Source organism: Trachemys scripta, chromosome 3 (assembly GCF_013100865.1).
Source record: "Trachemys scripta elegans isolate TJP31775 chromosome 3, CAS_Tse_1.0, whole genome shotgun sequence".
Classification (NCBI taxonomy): Eukaryota; Metazoa; Chordata; order Testudines; family Emydidae; genus Trachemys; species Trachemys scripta.
The window spans coordinates 54,752,545-54,771,947 of NC_048300.1; the positions used below are offsets into that span (position 1 = coordinate 54,752,545).

Consider the following 19,403-nt stretch of genomic DNA (forward strand, 5'->3'; position numbering starts at 1 on the left):
TGGGACATAGATGGTGCATGAGCTTTGTGCAGATACTCTCTACCCAAGAGTGAATTTTAGGATCAGATGCCAAAAAATAAACATTACTGGAAGCAAATGGCAGGGAGCCAGAGGAGGGAATTGGGTTTGCCAGCTTACCCTTCCTTGCTGACTCCACTGTCAAGAATCACTCCCAAGAACTGGTCCTAGTGGCCTCCTGGAACCACTGCTAGCCTCAGCTTTCCAGGACTGGTTCTTGAAAAGCTCCAGTTTTTCCTGACTAGCTATCACTAACAGCAGAAAGCTATCCTGTCACAACAGTAGCAGACTTCTGACTTCACTGTATCTCAGTATTGAGCTTCTTAATTTTGAACCACTGTTTTTGTTATTATGCTTGACCTACCTTCTGCTGCCCTACTTTCCCTTCTCTTAACCAATGTGCATCACACCCTCCTCCTCTGCCTTGCTCCCTACATTATTGTGCACTTGCTTTCTTTGTCTTGTCCCTTTCATTTCCACAAATTTGCCCTTCCACAACCTTTCACCTCTTTTCTTGAAGCCACACCGACACAAACAATAAAATAAAAAGAACCATACAATAATCAGGAAAGATTTTAGTTTATAAAACAAAAATTTAAAATATTTAATTAAAAACACAGAACCATCAAGATGTGTGCCAACTATCTCAAGCAAATACAGAATCTTACTGCTGTAATTCATGTCTTCCATTTGCAAGATGACCTGGGCCACAACACTGCCTGTTTTCCCAGGTGTTTAGCTGAAGGTGCTTTTCTCACACAATATCCCATGGAGGAGGTGGAGCCAATCAAGTTCAAAACACCAAGGAGAGCAGGAACCATAAGATGATCTGCTTGGAATTTTAGGCATTAGTCACGACTGCTGGCTGACATTTTGATTGAATCAGAGGAACAATTCTTGAAGACTACTTTCTTTTCAGCACCCAATGTTATGGGAACAAGTCTCACATGGGACGAAAAACTGACAAGATCCCCAAACTATCAAACTCATTAACATTATTATTATTATTATTATTTGAATTGTGGTAGCACCTAGGAGCTCCAGTCATGGACCAGGACCCTACTGTGCTAGCTACTCTCTACTTCTAACATTCAACTCCACACAAGAAGAGAGAGGGATTGGCTTCATGACCAAATCTGCTGACAGACAGAGAATAACTGTGAGAGGGAGCACTCTCTTTTATGTTCTTGGTTCCAAATCACCATCTCCACTTGCCTATCCCTTAGAGACGTTACTGCTTTACATGGTTCTGTGATTTGCATGGCAGGGCATGTAACTCCTGGACTAGGAATCTGCAAAGCAACTTCACAAAGGACAACAGTAATATATGCCAAGGTAAAGCAACAATTCTTTGTTAAGTAAGCCAGCTAGACCCAAATATGACCAGACACTAAACAGTACAATAGGTTGCCCTTTTTGGTCTGAATGGTTGGGCAATATTTGAGGCCTTGCAGGATGTTTACATTAGGAGGAGAAATTGATGGTAGAGTCAGGTATTTATTTCATGCAATCCTGTTTATTTACAAAACATGGACACAAACACCTGTTTCTCTGAACACAGTATGGACAAACAGAGCAGGTAGTGTCCTTGCTGTCTATCAGCCTCCCTTCTAGACAGAGCTCTGCCCAATATAATCTCTCTCTCTCAGCTTCCTCTCAGGGTCATGCCATCAGTGCTTCTCTGGCTTTGTCCTTACTTTTCTGGCTGCTTTCTTCTTCCTAATACACACAGTATTAATCAAATTAATACCCCAGCCCCTGCTTTTGCAATCAGTTCCCAGTGAAACCCTCTAATTCTCACCAAGTTAATTCTTTGCTCAGGCCTTTCATTTAGCCAGTGCTTTAGGTGGTGACTTCTAGTGCTCCAGCTATTTTACTACATAATGGAACTTAATTGTTTTTTCCATTTTGCCCAAGTGAAGTGAACCCATCAGGTTCAAAAAGGTCTGGGATTGCCCACAGAGTACACACTTGCTGGAAGCTACCAAAATACTTGGAGGAAGCTACCATGCTCGCTGGTACAAGATCATATATGGAGCAAAGAAGCAAGACCTTTCCATTTAGACATGTATCCTTCTGAATCCTCCATTATAAGAAGCCAACAACCACTAATTCATCACTGATACTTTTATTACTATTTCCAATCCTTCCATCTTCTACCAATCTCATTTGTGTTGAGATGCTAAACGCACATCTATAGTAAAGATCAAGTTTCCAAAAAATTACGCAACACATTCTCACTCTTGTGTCCATATCCAGAGGTCTATTCAACCTTGGACATACACCCATGAAATCTGCATTAACATTAATGTGAGGCAAGGAAAGAAAAACCCTTTAAGTCTCTGAAAATTAATCATCTTCTTTACAAAACTAAAGAAAAAACATCAGTGTTATAAAACAGTAGCAAAGGGAATAGAGTTACTCTTCAACTACACCACCATTAACATTAAATTTGGTTAATGACTTCCTCTCCCAAGTGAATGAACATGAACTTCTCTTAATGTTCATTTCTTCTCTTATAATATGTATTTGAAAACACTTGATTAACTCTTAGAACTAAACCACTAAACAACAGTTCCTGTGACCTCATTTTGACCTGACTTTGATAGATTCACTTAATGATTAGATTAAAATAGTTGCTAAAGTCTGCAATTAGATAGCTCTCCTATATTGCAAGACAAGCTGTACAGACTTCCCTTACTGTGCCCTTTATTCCATAAGAACTACACAATACTGTACTTTTTATCATGTGAGACTGTTCTGGAGTGGAGGTGGGGGTTCCAATAGACATAAATCCTGAGTTGAGTCAACAGAAAAAAGACTTTAACAAAATATTATAATAGTGTATGTAAAGTACAGTATTCTGTACCAGTGTAATATTATTTTAAAATCCAATTTACCTTTTACAGTTTCGGTCCTTTACTTTTTCACTTAACTCAGACTACTTATTCTATGAACCCTGGGTACACAGTCATTTGTGCAACCCACACTAAAGCCTGTACCACCAAAACCTCAGTGCTATTTTTAGTGAGCTAGCTAGATGAAAGCCTGCGTGGGTATGTCTACATGAGCTGCAAATCTATTTTAATAAAGAATCTTATTCCTTTTACTTGGTTTGCCACGATGTCTTCTGCACATTTGCACAGTTCCTCATTTTTCTCACTTATACTTCATTTATTCTCTGAAGAATGTTTCTCATATAGTAAATATATAACGTACAACTTTTTTCAACTTAAAACTATCTGTGCTAGACATTTTAACATTTAAGGCTGATAAATATTCAACCATAATATACACAGTCATTTCAGCGGTAAAGAGATGAAAGTCTGCATTACTTCATTCAGGAAATGAAATGCAGGTTTCGGTGATTTCATTGCAATATCCTTTAGTACATGTAACTTATTTAAGTTATGCAGTGGGTTATTCAACAAGCAAGTGATGCAATGACTTGCACAGATAAGTTACTGCACACTTTACAAGGTCATGGAGCTAATTCATAGTGACAAGCTGTTCCGTTATAATCATACCTCTCAAGGGCTCTACAGTCATAAGTAGAGAGCTCTGAATATTACTTAACAATTAAAAACTGCTCTACTGTTCAGCAGAAGTTTGAATTTTGACTCTTGTGAAACCTAGCTACTTCAATGTTTATTAGGGCTAATACCAGGCTTTCTTCTCTCAAGGCAAAAAACAGCTCCATAGGAAACTTTAATTTAATACAACTTAAAACAAAACTAAAGACAATAGGGATGAAGAAGGCTGGGGAGGGGGGAAGAGATGGGGAGAATGATGCAGAAAGTGAAGGAACATTCAATAGGATACCCCTGGTCTCTGAGAGCATGGAATGGGAAAGGAATGTGAGTGAATATATAAAGAAAGGTTGACTTGTCCAACTGGACCTTCTTTATTGGCTTATGCTGTAAATCCTACAGTTATCGTGGGAATTGCATCCAGCTTCAAATTTTCTGGAGTTCATAAATAATAGGATCAGATGTTTTCTTTAGAGTCTAAAATGATTATAGTCTCTTGCATTTAGCAAGCTTGTATTTAGACACCAGCATCAGTGTTCTTATAGGAGAAACTGGCCCAAATTAAAGAAAAAAGAAAGAATACAACTAAGACAATTTCAGCACGAAAGGGCTAACATAATACAATACTTGTAGCCGCAGTGTGGCATTTATCATTGTTTTACACTAAATGGCACCACAGAGAAGAGAAGAGCATTGGTCAAAAATAAATAAATAAAGGGTAAGATGATTGACACTCTGAGGGAAGAGCACAGATACTCTTGCCCAAACCAAATACTCTCTATATTTCTGTGTTTCTAAAATTCATGCATTTAAAGGCCAGAAGGAACAATTGGTATCATCTAGTCTGATCTCCTGCACAATGCAGGCCACAGAACCTTACCTAGTAATTTTTTCATAAAGCCCATAACTTTTGTTTAAGCTATAGCATATTTTTCAGAAATATATCCAGTCTTAATTTAAAGACTTCCAGTGATGGAGAATCCACCACATTCCTAGGAAAGTTGTTCCAATGGTTAATTACCCAAATTGTGAAAAACATGCACCTTATTTCTACTCTGACTTTGTCTAAACTTAGTTCCCAACCCCAAAGGTACTGGTTATATTTTTGTCTGCTAGATTAAAGAACCACCTACTATCAGAAATCTCTTCCTCATGTATGTATTTGTAGACCATGATCAAGTCACCTCAAACTCATAACATGTTCTAGTGCTGTCTTGATTTACAAATTTAGTTCAAAGTGTTTGCATCAAGGATGCCCAAAGCCTAGCTGGAGGGTCAATGGTGGCCACTGAGTCCTAAAATCTTGCTTGTGGCTGTCCTCTCTCTAACTACAGGAGGACAACAAAGGTGATCAGCTGCAGGTTTTTTTAGAGGGTGAATTGAAAAAGCAACAATTTCTATTCATCTACCTCAGAAAATATAAGTACAAGAAACATTATGGATGTGTACATTATTTTGATCTAAAAAGGCCCACAAATTTATTTGTTGGTGGCAAGCGATGAATGAATTTGGGTACCCCTGGGTTATGCACACTAATGGCCCAGTTGCCAACATGTACAGCTGCCAGAACCTCGGGGTAAGTTACTGGAGCACTTTCCAAGAATACATTTGGTAATTTTATAAATCAGATCTATCTGCATAAATCATCCCTCATTCTCAAATTGCAGTCAAGATTTTGTGTTTTCAAAAGTGTGATGGCCACATCAAAAATACATAGTCATTAAATAAAAATAGCCAAAGCTGTTAAATTGTTTCCTGTAAAAAGAAAAAAAAGGCAAACAGCTACTCACTGTGAACAAGGAAGCAAAAATCTTTCCACATCAGCAACAGTGTGAGCTTTGTGAAGCCCTCTGCATCATATTCCACCACACCACTATAAAAACAGAAATATAAAACAAGAACACATTTTTACACAATATTCCTTACAATAATGAATGATAAGCAAATAAATATTGGGTTAAAGCAAAGGAAAACACCCAAGATTTTACTTTATTTACTATCTGCTATTATGTTCTATCCAAATGCAGGCTGCATGTGGCTTCTCTCAAATGGAATAATGGAGCTTCCATCTGAGGAATGGTTATCAGTGTAAACAAGATACTTTTTAAAATGCAATCAGCTCTGCTAATGGCACTTGCAAGTGAAATTCAGTAATAATTGAACATAGCTACCAAAAACTGCATGTATGTTACTCAGATGGAGATCATTAATACACTATGACATTGAAGTTATATATAAAAAGCAGAGACCTTACTGAAAATCTAGGGACCCATGTCATAACATTTACTTCCAATAATCCAGGTGGAGTCTAAATCTGACAATTTATACATCTAAAATATACAAATATACATTCAAAATCCACAAATTGTATTTTAAATTTAAAGAAAAGCTTTCACAAGGACTATTTTTACTTACGTAGAGAAAAAAATCCATATGACAGCTGAATTAATATCTTCAGCCTTGATTCCTGATTATCTTATATCGTTAAACACTGAGGCTTGTCAAATTACTGTGGTGCTGTTTGTTGTTGTTGTTATTTTTGCTGCTGTTTTTTTAATTTAGTTTTTGTATATTGTAAAATTTATAATATTGTCAAATACACAAGGAGCTAAATTCTGATTAAGTTGCTCATGCAATTCCCCCCACCCCCGAAATGGATTAAGACTATGATAGCATCAGAGTATGTAAACTGCAATGTTTCAGTATACTAATTTGTTACGTACCATGTGCTTTTTTCATACTTATATCAACAACTTTATCTTATTGACCCTGGGATCAGATGGTGTCTACTGTCATGTTTAAATCACAGCAGGATGTTAGCACAGTTTACTTGGTCATTATGGAGATGGATTCTTTTTGTCTTGAGAACTGTGTTATAAATCCATTGTACAGATGGCGGGTTTTCTGTAGCACAGATTTGGATTGAATAATTCTCAGAAAAGAAATCATGTTTTTAATCAGACCAGTTCTCCAATGTCTGTACTAACTTCTGATTTGCACCATTGATATCTATCTAGAAAGACTTATATGGTTTGGATCCATAAGAGATTACCTCTCTCCTTAGGTGTCACTGTGCCACCTGAGAGCATCTGGGGTGCTCCTCCTTACAGTCTCTCTATAACCATCCATCCATTCATTTTTTGATGTGCCTATTGCCATAATATTTCTGTAGTCATGCTGTACAGAAATAAGGAAACTTCACTTTCTTCACAAAGGGATGAAAACTATCATCTCCTCCTCATTTTAGGTTACTTCCTGAGTTGAATCAATGTGGTGGCTGGCTTCCAGGAGGAATAATTCTGGATTGCTTGCTACAATCACTACTATGAGAAGGCCTATGTGCATCATTTTCTGAAGATGGCTAGATGTGGACTCATCCAGTGGAAGTTAATTATATAGCCAAAGGTCATGTAATGAGCATGCTCTCCTGCCGTACAGCAAGTTTTACCTCTAGCTTCAAGTCATCCTGTTGATTGTAGCTGCTATAGTAGGATTATATATAATGTTTCAGCAGAACCTTATAATGAGAGGTAGAATGTCATTGCCTCAACTAATAACCAAGACATCTAACCGTGAATCAGAAAGGTAAAATAATTTTGCTTTTGCTGCTGTTACATGAGAAGATGCATTAAAAGAAGACTTACGTTCCAAAGTGACTCAGGAAAGCGGCAATATACTCCCTTCTCTTATGGTATCCCTGAATAACATATTGTACCTGGGGGGGAAAAAAAGCCAACCCAAAGCTATGAAGACATTTTACACAAAGAAAAGGCTCCCAACATTTCATATTGTTCTAGTTTTACTGGAGAAATCTATTTACAGAATATCAATAATGTTGCATCCTACTTTTAAATGCCATGTTTCATCCTAAAGGATCCTAAAATGCCTTTCAAACAAATGGTACACATGGCTCTCTTCATTCACCTGTAGGTGAATCAGCACCTGGTAGCACTACTGTGCAATAAGAAGTGAAGAAGAATATCATATCCAATTGAAGCAATAGAAAGAACCTGAGATAGGCAATATGTAATTGGCTGAGCTAGCATTTGGCCAGGATGCTAGAGAAACATCCTGTTAAGAAAATTGCTCAGGACCATAATTGTGTGTGTCATCTGAAAAACAGCATATCTAGCAGCCGAGAACTTCCTAACGGTAAGCTGTATTATTGGCTTCAGGCTGACTCAGATAGAAGAGAGCCACCTACTGAATCACCAACACCAAATTCTTAAGAATCCGGAGTTTCCCTTGAAAGTTTTCCATCCCAGCACTGATCCAGACCACTACACTTACGTTGGAAGATCTGAGCCCACTGAAGAGTCCTTGCTTTACATGAATAGTCCTCCTGTTGACTTGAATGGATTACTTGCAAGATAAGCAAAGTTTGACTCATGATGAAACCAACACCAAAGATGCTAGGCTGAAAGAGTGTCTAGTTCCCAACTCATTATGTTATATCTATAGGATACTTCCATTCATAGTCACTTATACAAATCCTACTTTGCTTTTCATAATGGAAACTAACTCTTATAGAGCCTCTTAATGCTGAGTGAAAGAAGTGGGGAGGGGGGGGAATATATACTTTATTTGTGTTGGCTATGGTAACATTGGATTTCCTTGGTTGGCAAATGCTTGTGTTAAGTTATTGAAATAACCTTGATACAATCAGTGCTCAGAGCTATGTTATATCCTCTCAAAGTAAAATAATTCTATTTATAAAATAGGACTTATTTCAGTTTATAAAAAAGTGCTTAGTTTGAAGGCTTTGTGTGGGATCTGAAACATTATTTTGGAAAAAGGAAAACAGATGATAAGTTTGCTTAAGTACCTTTGTTTAAAAAAAGGATAAAAACAGTCCTGTGTACTCGTAGGTTTTAAAAACAGAAAGTAGTTGTAACAGAAAACCACAACAAAACAGCCCTAAAGATAGATTTCTGTATAATTATGGAAATGCATTTTGAAGGAGCCTTTTCTAAAAGACATCATTTAATTTCCTCATTTAAACAAGAAAAACAAAAAATATGAAATAAAAAAGACAAATAGGGAATCTACAATAACCAGATTGCTGAATGCCTGGCCCTAAATTACTGTTCTAACTTAAAAACTACATTTAAATCATCTGAGAAACTTTACAAAATACTATACCTAATGAATAAACTTTCTCTTTCGCTTAGGGCTGGTCCACACTAACCCCCCAGTTCGAACTAAGATACGCAACTTCAGCTACGTGAATAATGTTGCTGAAGTTGAAGTATCTTAGTTCGAACTACAAGGTACTTACGGCGGGTCCACACGCGGCAGGCAGGCTCCCATCGACTCCGCGTACTCTTCTCACGGAGCAGGAGTACCGGTGTCGACGGCGAGCACTTCCAGGATCGATTTATCGCGTCTAGACAAGCTGCGATAAATCGATCCCAGAAGATCAATTGCTTACCGCCGAACCCGGAGGTAAGTATAGACGTACCCTTAGACTCTAAGCCAAACAGAATATAGCTTTCTATTAATGGAAAAGGTAAGTGGCTATTACTTTACTATATCAACATTCATCAGAGAAGATGAATCAGTCCATTTGGATGAATTAGCTGAGATAATATCACTGTAATAGGACCTTTTCTTGAGTGCTCACAATCGACAGTAATCTAGGGATAGTTAGATGTCTTTCCACTGAAAGAAAGTCATTGGCTATATATTGCTATTTATCTAGCAACAGACCAATAATATGTTGGGGTGATATTTTTATCCTAATGTACCTTAAAACAATAAGAAAACTCCTTTAAAATCCAAGAAATGCTGTATAACTACAACTCCCAATGACTTTAATGGGACATAAAAGTGTTCAATCTCTCACAAGATCAGGTATAAGACAGTGTTACTGGAATAGTTTAACTTACTTGAGTTTGCTTTACTTAAATCATCGGTTGAATAAGTAGAATCCGTTGTTTCCACAGTGTAGGGTGACCAGATTACCACTATAAAATATCGGGACGGGGGCGGAGCCAAAAAGGGGGGAGGCGGAGCAAAAAAAGGGGGGGACAGAGCAAAAAAAAAGTTTTAAGGGGCCTGGGGCATTAGCAGGCCCCGCACGCTGCCCTCCCCGAGTCCCCGCGGAGCCTCCCGCCCCCTGGCCCGCCACGGGCATATGCGGGGCGCAGTGGGTCTGGGCGGGGGCAGCGCGGAACGGGCAGGAGCCGGGAGGGGCGGCAGGGGCCGAATCCCTGCTGCTGCCAGGGAGCCCCGCGCCTCTCCCTCCCGCTCGCGGCTGTGGCTCCTTCCTGGCGGGACGCGCCTCCCGCTGCCCCGGGCACATGCGGCGCGTGTCCCCCGCGCCTAGTCTCCCTCCCGCCGGGAAGGAGCAGCTGGACGCGCGCCACATGTGAGTGGGGCAGGCCGGGGGGGCGCGTCCCACCGGGAAGGAGCCGCAGCCGCAAGCGGGACGGAGAGGCGCGGGGCTCCCCGGCAGCAGCAGGGATTCGGCCCAGGCCCCCGCGCCGCCCACCTGGCCCCTGCCCGCTCCGCGCTGCCCCCCGACTGGACCCACCGCGCTGCCCCGCGGGCTGCAGGGCTGGAGCAGCCTTCAGGCTGCGCTCCCGGCCCCGGGTGCAGCAGCCTGGGCAGAAGCCCTCTGGCGCGGCGGGGGGGGCTCACAGCTGAGCCCCCCTGTCTCCCTCCCTTGCCCGCCCGGTGCCCGGGTGCTGGAGCTGACTCACCAGCTCCAGGATCCAGGCACCGCTGCCGCCACCCCCTCTCTCCAGGCTTGCGCCGCCATGCTGCAAGCCTGGGAGGTAGGAGGAATGCTGGGGAAGAGGCGGGGCCAGGGCGGGGATTTGGGGAGGGAGCCAATGGGGGAAGGAGGGGACGGAGCCGGGGGGGGGGGGGGCCGAGCGCCGGAGCGGAAGGGAAAATTTCTTCTTTGTCCAGTGTCCCGACCAAACATTGGTCGGGACGCGGGACAAAGAAGCAAATATCGGGACAGTCCCGATAAAATCGGGACGTCTGGTCACCCTACCACAGTGGTTTCATAAAATTGCTTGTAAAGTACAGTATAACACAAGAAGGAAGGAGAAATTAAGTTCTGTGTATTAACTCACCTTGTTAGTTAGCAGCTGGCACACCTGCGGTACATAGTCAATGAGACAGCCTCCACCTGGAAAGGCTGGGATGTGAAGGGCAGAGGAGCCTCCAAGAGCACTAAAAATAAAATATTTTTATTTCACAATATATCAGATGCTGCTCCTATGGGACATGTTAGTGATTCTTACCTTTCCCAATGTAAAAAGCCCAGCACCACACTAAGAAAAGATTACAAACTGATTTATATTAGCCCTAGACTATGTAATAAACATTAGAGATACAAACTGTAACTTTACCATATACTACCGCTGACGCCTTACTGACAGCAGACATCTTTAACCAGGAGTATCAAACCCCTCCAACTGGAAGAGTTAAGTGTTCATACTAGGAGTGGCAGACATACCAAGCATCCTCTCAAAGAATAGTTTTAATTTTATTTATTTAATGCTTTGTATTATTTTTATCATCATTGTATCTAGGTTCATAGCAGCTTAAATGCAACCAGACATTGCATCTAAATGTATACAACAGACAGTATAAACAGCCTTCCATGTAATACCCAAGCATCCATAAATAACTCACTTATGTCCACAGTAATTAAAAAAGAGTAGTTTCTCAACACCCTCGAGAGCCACTAAATAACATATCCATTAACCCCTACCAAATCCTGTAAGTGTGAGATCAACACCTCATGGTCAAGCATATCAAAGGCATATCCAATAAAATCAACATGAACATCTGACTGGAGCTGGTTGCACTGTTTTAAAATTACATTATGTTCCCTCCCCTTTTCTTGATTAGCTTTATACCTGAACTTTGTCCATCACTAGAAAAAGATCATCTGAATAAAGATACTAATTCTATCCCTGTACCACACACAGACCAGAAACCAGAATGAGAGAGACCAAGGACAGTGAAAGGAACCCAAAGCTGCATTGGCACCTTTTCAATAGCCTTTCCCATAAAATGAAGATTTGAGGGCGGGCTGTAATTGTCAAGGCCAGAAACTTCATCTGATGGCTTCCTCTGCAAGCAAGGCCATAACCACTTTTTCTTAAAAGTTGATTGTACACCCAGATAAAGGCAATACCAGTTTTTTCAACAACAGACCTAAATCCTTCCCATTGTCTTTTACCAATCATAAGGGACATGAACCTATCTTACAGGTCATGGCTTGTATCTCTCTTTGAACATACAGTACTTCTCTATAAATGAAACTAAGCTATACTCCAAAAGTTAAGATGTTACTTTGTCTCATGCTGTTTATGCATTGCTCCCACAAAAACATTAGCATCCAATAGATCTTCTCTGCAAAGCAAGGTCCTTATCCTACAAAGGGATCTTCTGGCAAGGATTCTTATGCCTTGACAGACTCTTTCTTTGTCTAGGTATAAGGGTCTATACTGGCAAAACCCTTTGAATGTTAGAAGCCTAACTCAAAAATGTATCATAATGAGATGCACTGAAATCTGTTACTGAAACCGTCTGGAGTCAGCAGACTGTTCACCACATGGAATAGTTCTGTAGGTCTGAACTTTGCAGATGCAAGACTGAATAAGAAAAAGAAAATACTTCAGTGTATATCCCAGCCACACAGGAACAAAACTCTTTATGCTGTCATTAGTCAAATATAGAGCTGTTTTTTGTCACCAACTTTAGTCTCCTTCTTGGTTGCTTTGTTTGTTGCAGGCCATCTACTTACCAAGGTGATGTATTGAGAGGTATGGGAATGCTATTTGGCCACTTAAGGATGGTCAGAGACAAGTGGATCATAATGTATTAGCCGGTCATCAAAAGTGTGGTCCGATAGCCAAACTATAATTTCCCCTCAGAAAATTCTGAAATTGTATTCAGATTGGAGGAATGAAGCAGGGTTCTCATCCTGACAAGTTAAGAGCAGGCTCTGATCCTACTCTGAAGATGATAATAATCGGGCCTTGTCAACTTTGCAATCACTACTCCCTATATCATACAAATATATCCCCTGAACACTCCTACCCTTAAACAAAGGAAGTGCTATTGCCCAACCCACAGTCTCTCTTGCCTCAGTTGCATCCAAATCTAAGGATCCTCTCAGCAGTGAGATACCACTGGAGATGCTCAAAATAGTACAAAGAAAATCAGATTCCTCTTTTGGTTCCAACAGACTCATAGACTTAAAGGTCAGAAGAGACCATTATGATCGTCTAGTCTGATCTCCTGCACAACGCAGGCCACAGAATCTCACCGACCCACTCCTGTAATAAACCCCTAACCAGTGTCTGAGCTACTGAAGTCCTCAAATCATGGTTTAAAGACTTCAAGGTACAGAGAATCCTCCAGCAAGTGACCCGTGCCCCACGCTGCAGAGGAAGGCGAAAAACCCCAAGGACCTCTGCGAATCTGCCCTGGAGGAAAATTCCTTCCTGACCCAAAATATGGCGATCAGCTAATCCCTGAGCATGGGAGCAAGACTTACCAGCCAGCACCCAGGAAAGAATTCTCTGTAGTAACTCAGATCCCACCCCATCTAACAGGCCATTGGGCATATTTATTGCTAATAGACAAAGATCAATTTATTGCCAAAATTAGGCTATCCCATCATACTATCCCCGCCATAAACTTATCAAGCTTAGTCTTCAAGACAGATATGTCTTTTGCCCCACTGCTCCCCTTGGACGGCTGTTCCAGAACTTCATTCCTCTGATGGTTAGAAACCTTCATCTAATTTCAAGTCTAAACTTTCTGATGGCCAGTTTATATCCATTTGTTCTTGTGTCCACATTGGTACTGAGCTTAAATAATTCCTCTCCCTCCCTAGTATTTATTCCTCTGATATATTTATAGAAAGCAATCATATCTCCCCATAGCCTTCTTTTGGTTAGGCTAAACAAGCCAAACTCTTTGAGTCTCCTTTCATAAGACAGGTTTTCCATTCCTCGGATCATCCTGGTAGCCCTTCTCTGAACCTGTTCCAGTTTGAATTCATCCTTCTTAAACATGGGAGACCAGAACTGCACACTCTATTTCAGATGAGGTCTCACTAGTGCCTTGTATAACGGTACTAACACCTCCTTATCTCTACTGGAAATACCTCGCCTGATGCATCCCAAGACTGCATTAACTTTTTTCATGGCCATATCACATTGGCGGCTCATAGTCATCCTGTGATCAACCAATACTCTGAGGTCCTTCTCCTCCATTACTTCCAACTGATAAGTCCCCAGTTTATAACAAAAATTCTTGTTATTAATCCCTACATGCATGACCTTGCACTTTTCACTATTAAATTTCATCCTATTACTATTACTCCAGTTTACAAGGTCATCCAGATCTTCCTGTATGATATCCCGGTCCTTCTCTGTATTTGCAATACCTCCCAGCTTTGTGTCATATGCAAACTATTAGCACACTTCCACTTTTTGTGCCAAGGTCAGTAATAAAAAGATTAAAGAAGATGGTCCCAAAACCGATCCTGAGGAACTCCACTAGTAACCTCCCTCCAGCCTGACAGTTCACCTTTCAGTATGACCCATTGTAGTCTCCCCTTTAACCAGTTCCTTATCCACCTTTCAATTTTCATATTGATCCCCATCTTTTCCAATTTAGCTAATAATTCCCCATGTGGAACTGTGTCAAATGCCTTACTGAAATAGAGGTAAATTAGATTCACTGCATTCTTTGTCTAAAAAAATCTGTTACCTTCTCAAAGACATAAGAGAATCTCTAACAGTTTTCAAATGCTGCTTCTTTTCTTATATTGCTCTGTTGCAATCCATTTTCCAGACTCTGAATGATTATTTTAAATTTGTGACCAATGGCTTGTCTACACTAGAGAGTTTTGCCACTTTAACTGTAACAGTTACAGATAAAGTGGCAATATAATTCTCTACTATGAATGCAGTTATACCAGTATAAAAGTGCCTATACCAATATAGATTATTCTGGTTCAGGTACTGAAATAAGCGATACCATTCTAAAACACCTTTATTCTTATATAACTGCATCGACATTAGGGCTAATATCAGTATAGATATATTGGTAAAATATAACACCTCGAACTGATGTAGTTATATCAGTATAACTTTTCTAGTGTTGAGCAAGCCTAAAAGTGTCTAGGAAAATCAAAGCCTGCTTAAAACAGCAGAGATGGAGCTAGCCCGCCAAACCACAAAGACAGAGATGGAAGGCAGAAGGTGGGATAGTGCTCCTACCATAAAGATTCTCGGTCTGCCTGAGAAACATCTTTGCCTTACCGTTTCTAGGGAGAAAAATATGTTGCCCTTTCACCATAAAAATATCTTACAAATGTTCTCCTTAATTACTATTCGCTGATTTCATAAAAGAGGAGTTTTCCAGTCTGGATATATTTTTAATTTGAACTAGTGAAAAGAGATTTAAAAAACTCCTTTAGCAAATGAAATCCCCATTAAGCATGCATGACACATACAAGAACCAAATTTTTGCCAACTACCTGGAAATTAAAATGTAGATATACTGAGTCTAAGAAATAAATCCATCCTATATGAACTCAAGTAAGAATGTATGTTCAATAATAAAATATCTATGCATTTAAACTGCAAAAAATCTGCATGCCACTAACCCCCTTAAATCCGTTATTGGGGAAAAAAGTGACATGCCCTGTACAAAAAAGAAAGACTCATCAAAATGCTCAGGCACATATAATTATGTGGTAATCTATTAACAAAGATAAAAGGGAAGATAATGTTTTGGGACAACTGATAAAAAAAAACCCTTAAAGATGTCAGACTTTTTTTGACAAAGAAACACTTTTGGAGCTTTTTATAACCATAAACAAAAATTAGGGTAGAACATATTAATTTTGGCAGCACTACAAATGTGTCAATGTATGTAAAAAATCTTGAGGAATGAGTTCATGTTTCCCAAACAAGCACTTATTAATGAACACAATATAGAGAAGCTATAGTATTACTGAGCATACAAATCACAAATGGATACATTTTAATGTATTTTATAATTTTTGTACAGGTCTTTAGTACAAATGAATAGAAAATGATGAAGCTATCTCTCCTGGAAGTGCTTAAAAGAAACAGGAGACTACAAACATGTAATCTGCAGTTGTCCAAGAAACAAACAATTTTAAGAAGATCATAAAAAAGAATCAAGCTTCTTCAACTTATTGTATCCAGGTACACTACTTAGTAGAATCAAAATATCAGTACAAAAAGGCCAGATAAATGTCACCGAATTAACTAATGGCATGAAGATTATCCTTAAATATTGGAAAGATATAACAGTATCAACAGAAAAAGAACAAATGTTGGAAACGCATTTTAAAAAATAATACATATGTGGAGAATGAAATGGAAGAGTATAGCAAAATGTGAGTATGACAGTGTACCCCATAAGGCTTTATGGGGAGGGAGGGATGCTTATAAATGTATGTATGACATAACTGGAATATGTTTTGTGCTGCCTGTGCCATGTAATACATCTCCGTAAAGGTTATGGTCTACTATATCTATTCATCCTATTTGTACATATATATCATTTTCTACTTGAGGTTAAGAATATGGGCTGTATGCTTGCTTGGTTTCTAAGTAAGCTTTGTGAGGCATTTGGTTAGCTGCTTTAGGAAGGAATTCGCCAGGTTAAGTACCTGATCAGGAAACACTTGCGGAACAATGCATCTTGGAATGCTCCAATCCACATAAGTCGCCTTCCTGGAGACATGCAAGATACCATGTGGACAATGGCTTCGGCCTGTAAAGACTGAGTTATGCAGGGAAATGTGACTCGCCCAGGTGACTCCAGAACTCCATCTTGGAGCTGGACTTTGCATAGGAGGGAGGAGGGGGGGTCTCCACACACAAGAGAGAGTCTATTTAAACCCATGGGAGACCCTTCCATTTTATCTTCAGCTGGCTAAGGAAGGAGCCTCTCCACCCCCCCCAGGATACTTGAAGGGAACTGGAACAAACGACAGTAACTACAGGGGGTGTGAGTGATTGCTGGACCCAGGCTAAAAGGAGATTAGCCTGTAAAAGGGAGCATTCTGGAACTGGTGAGGAACTTATCTGTATTTAGGTTGATTAGACATAGATTTGCGCATTTTATTTTATTTTGCTTGGTGACTTACTTTGTTCTGTCTGTTACTACCTGGAACCACTTAAATCCTACTGTCTGTATTTAATAAAATCACTTTTTATTTAGTAATTTACTCAGAGTATGTATTAATACCTGGGGGAGCAAACAACTGTGCATATCTCTCTATCAGTGTTACAGAGGGTGAACAATTTATGAGTTTGCCCTGCATAAGCTTTATGCAGGGTAAAACGGATTTATCTGGATTTAGACCCCACTGGGAGTTGGGCATCTGAGTGCTAAAGTCAAGCACACTTCTGTGAGCTGCTTTCAGGTAAACTTGCAGCTTTGGGGCAATAGATTCAGACCCTGGGTCTGTGTTGGAGCAGACGGGAGTGTCTGGCTCAGCAACACAGGGTGCTGGAGTCTTGAGCTGGCAGGGAAAACAGGAACAGGGGTAGTCTTGGTACATTGGGTGGCAGCTCCCAAGGGGGTTTCTGTGCTCCAACCCGTCACAGTGAGAACTATTTCTAAATTCTATCAAGAGAAAAAGAAAATAGATGAAACTCTAAAATAGATGAAAGATAGGTCTAGTATTTGGGACCTATGTAATCAAGTGTGTATGCAAATCAGGAATGTGTGTGCAAACAAAGCAGGTGTGTGCTCACAAGCATGCACATGTTTAGTCTTACTGAAAATAAAGCAATTTATTTACTTCCTTTAATCATAACATATTTGTAAATATATCTGCTAACTTTTAGGTGTTGCAAATATCAGTGTCCACAGAGAACATTTAAAAAGCCAGGGAAGTTTGCGATTACAAGTTTGGTTGAAAAACGTGGTAGTACTGATGTAATACACTTAGATTTCTGTAAGCAGTGTAGTTGTAGCCGTATTGGTCCCAGGATAAAGAATAGTTCTGTGTGGCTTGAAAGCTTGGCACTCTCACCAACAGATGTTGGCCAATAAAAGATATTACCTCACCCACCTTGTCACTCTAGATATCTGAAAGGCATTTGACTTGATACCACATAACCTTTTGAGTAAAAAACTAGAAAGATATAAAATTAACATGGCACATATTAAAGTGGATTAAAAGCCAATTGATAGGTTACAAAATGTAATTGTACATGGGGAATCATCATCAAATAGGTGTGCTTCTAATGGGGTATTGCAGGGATCACTTCTTGGCCTTACACTATTTAACATTTTTATTGCACCTCTGTATTTGGTGGTGCAATGCTGTGTCCTGTTCTGGTGTTCACAATTCAAGAAAGAGCATGTTGATAAATTGGAGAGGGGTCAAAGAAGAGCTACTAGAATGATTAAAGAATTAGAAAAATATGCCTTACAGTGATAGACTCAAGGAGCTCAATCTATTTAGCTTAACAAAGAGAAGGTTAAGAGGTGACTTTATCTCAGCCTAAACGGGGAACAAACATTTAATAATGGCGTCTTCAATCTAGCAGAGTAAAGTAGAACATGATCCAATGTCTGGAAATTGAAATTAGGCAAATTCAGACTGGAAATGAGGTGTAAATTTTAAACAGTCAGGATAATTAATCATAGGAACGACTTATCAAGAGTTGTGGTGAGCTCTCCATCACTGACAATTTTTAAATCAAGACTGGATGTTTTCCTAAAACATATACTTTAGAAATCATTCTGGGGAAGTTCTATGGCCTGTATTATACAGGAGCTCAGATGATCACAATGGTTCCTTCTGGCCTTGGAATCTATGTATCTATGAAAAAACTGGTGAGAATGCACCTACAATGTTGTATGGAGTTCCGAGCCTCTCAAATCCTGAAAGATTAGATAAAGTGGAAGAAATTCAGAGGAAAATGTCTTAATGATTATGAGGTTCCACAGTGTGCTGTTGGAGGAAAAACAAATTTAAAAATTCTAAATATGATTACCTTGGTTAAATGTCAACTAAGGGGACATTTGATAAAGGCCTATAAGCGTATGATGGTTTTAAACCTCAAAGAGAAGAACTGGTTAAGGTGAGCCAGTAGTTAAAACTGAGAGCAATAGGGAGAAATTGAGCAAAGGAAAACGGAGTGAAAAGAAAATCTCAGAAAAAATCTCAACAAGAATGATTTGCTGAACTACACAGTAACCTCTGATGGACTATGGCGATAATTCTGTCACTGGAGACACTTAAAACAATCCTGGACAAAGCACTGAAAGGAAAAGTCCTGCATTAGCCTAAGGATGGACAAGATGACTTAACATGTCTTTCCCATCTCTAACTTCTATGATTTAGATCAGTCTCTCACAGAGAGTCTTTAAATTATGAGAGAATTAGACTGAGATATTCCAGCTGTTGAGTCTTTTACTGAAAGTTTATTTTAAAACAATGCTTACTCCAGTCGTTACATATTTCAGTAGTTACAAAGTCAGGGACTGATCCTAATTTCAACAGAAACTATCCAACGTCATACTGATAAGCCCTGCTGACTGATATAAATATCTGCCTCAACGGGTAAATATTTAACAGACATACTAGTGCCTGAGATTGCACTGCTTTTACTGAATGATCTCAAGTGATCTCATTACTCTAAGAAAATAAACACTGTAAGTAGTTTCAAAAGAAACAACTGAAAAGAGGAAGCTATGTAAATGTAATTTTAGAATTTACTGTAATTATTATTATTATTATTAACCATATGAACAAAGACAAATCAACGCAGTCTTTGTATTCTGCTCTGAAGGACGTCTCTCGTACCTCATCGGTCC

At 39.6% G+C, this 19,403-nt stretch overlaps 1 protein-coding gene across 1 annotated transcript in view; it reads right to left on the reverse strand.

Moving 5' to 3' along the window:
- BABAM2 (BRISC and BRCA1 A complex member 2) overlaps positions 1-19,403 on the reverse strand; it is a 324,027-nt gene that overhangs the window by 51,233 nt on the left and 253,391 nt on the right. The window contains exons 8-10 of the mRNA XM_034764779.1: positions 10,634-10,733; positions 7,193-7,263; positions 5,339-5,421 (exon numbers count right to left, since the gene is read on the reverse strand). Of these exons, the coding sequence (XP_034620670.1) occupies positions 5,339-5,421; positions 7,193-7,263; positions 10,634-10,733 (254 nt within the window). The remainder of the gene's footprint in view (positions 1-5,338; positions 5,422-7,192; positions 7,264-10,633; positions 10,734-19,403) is intronic.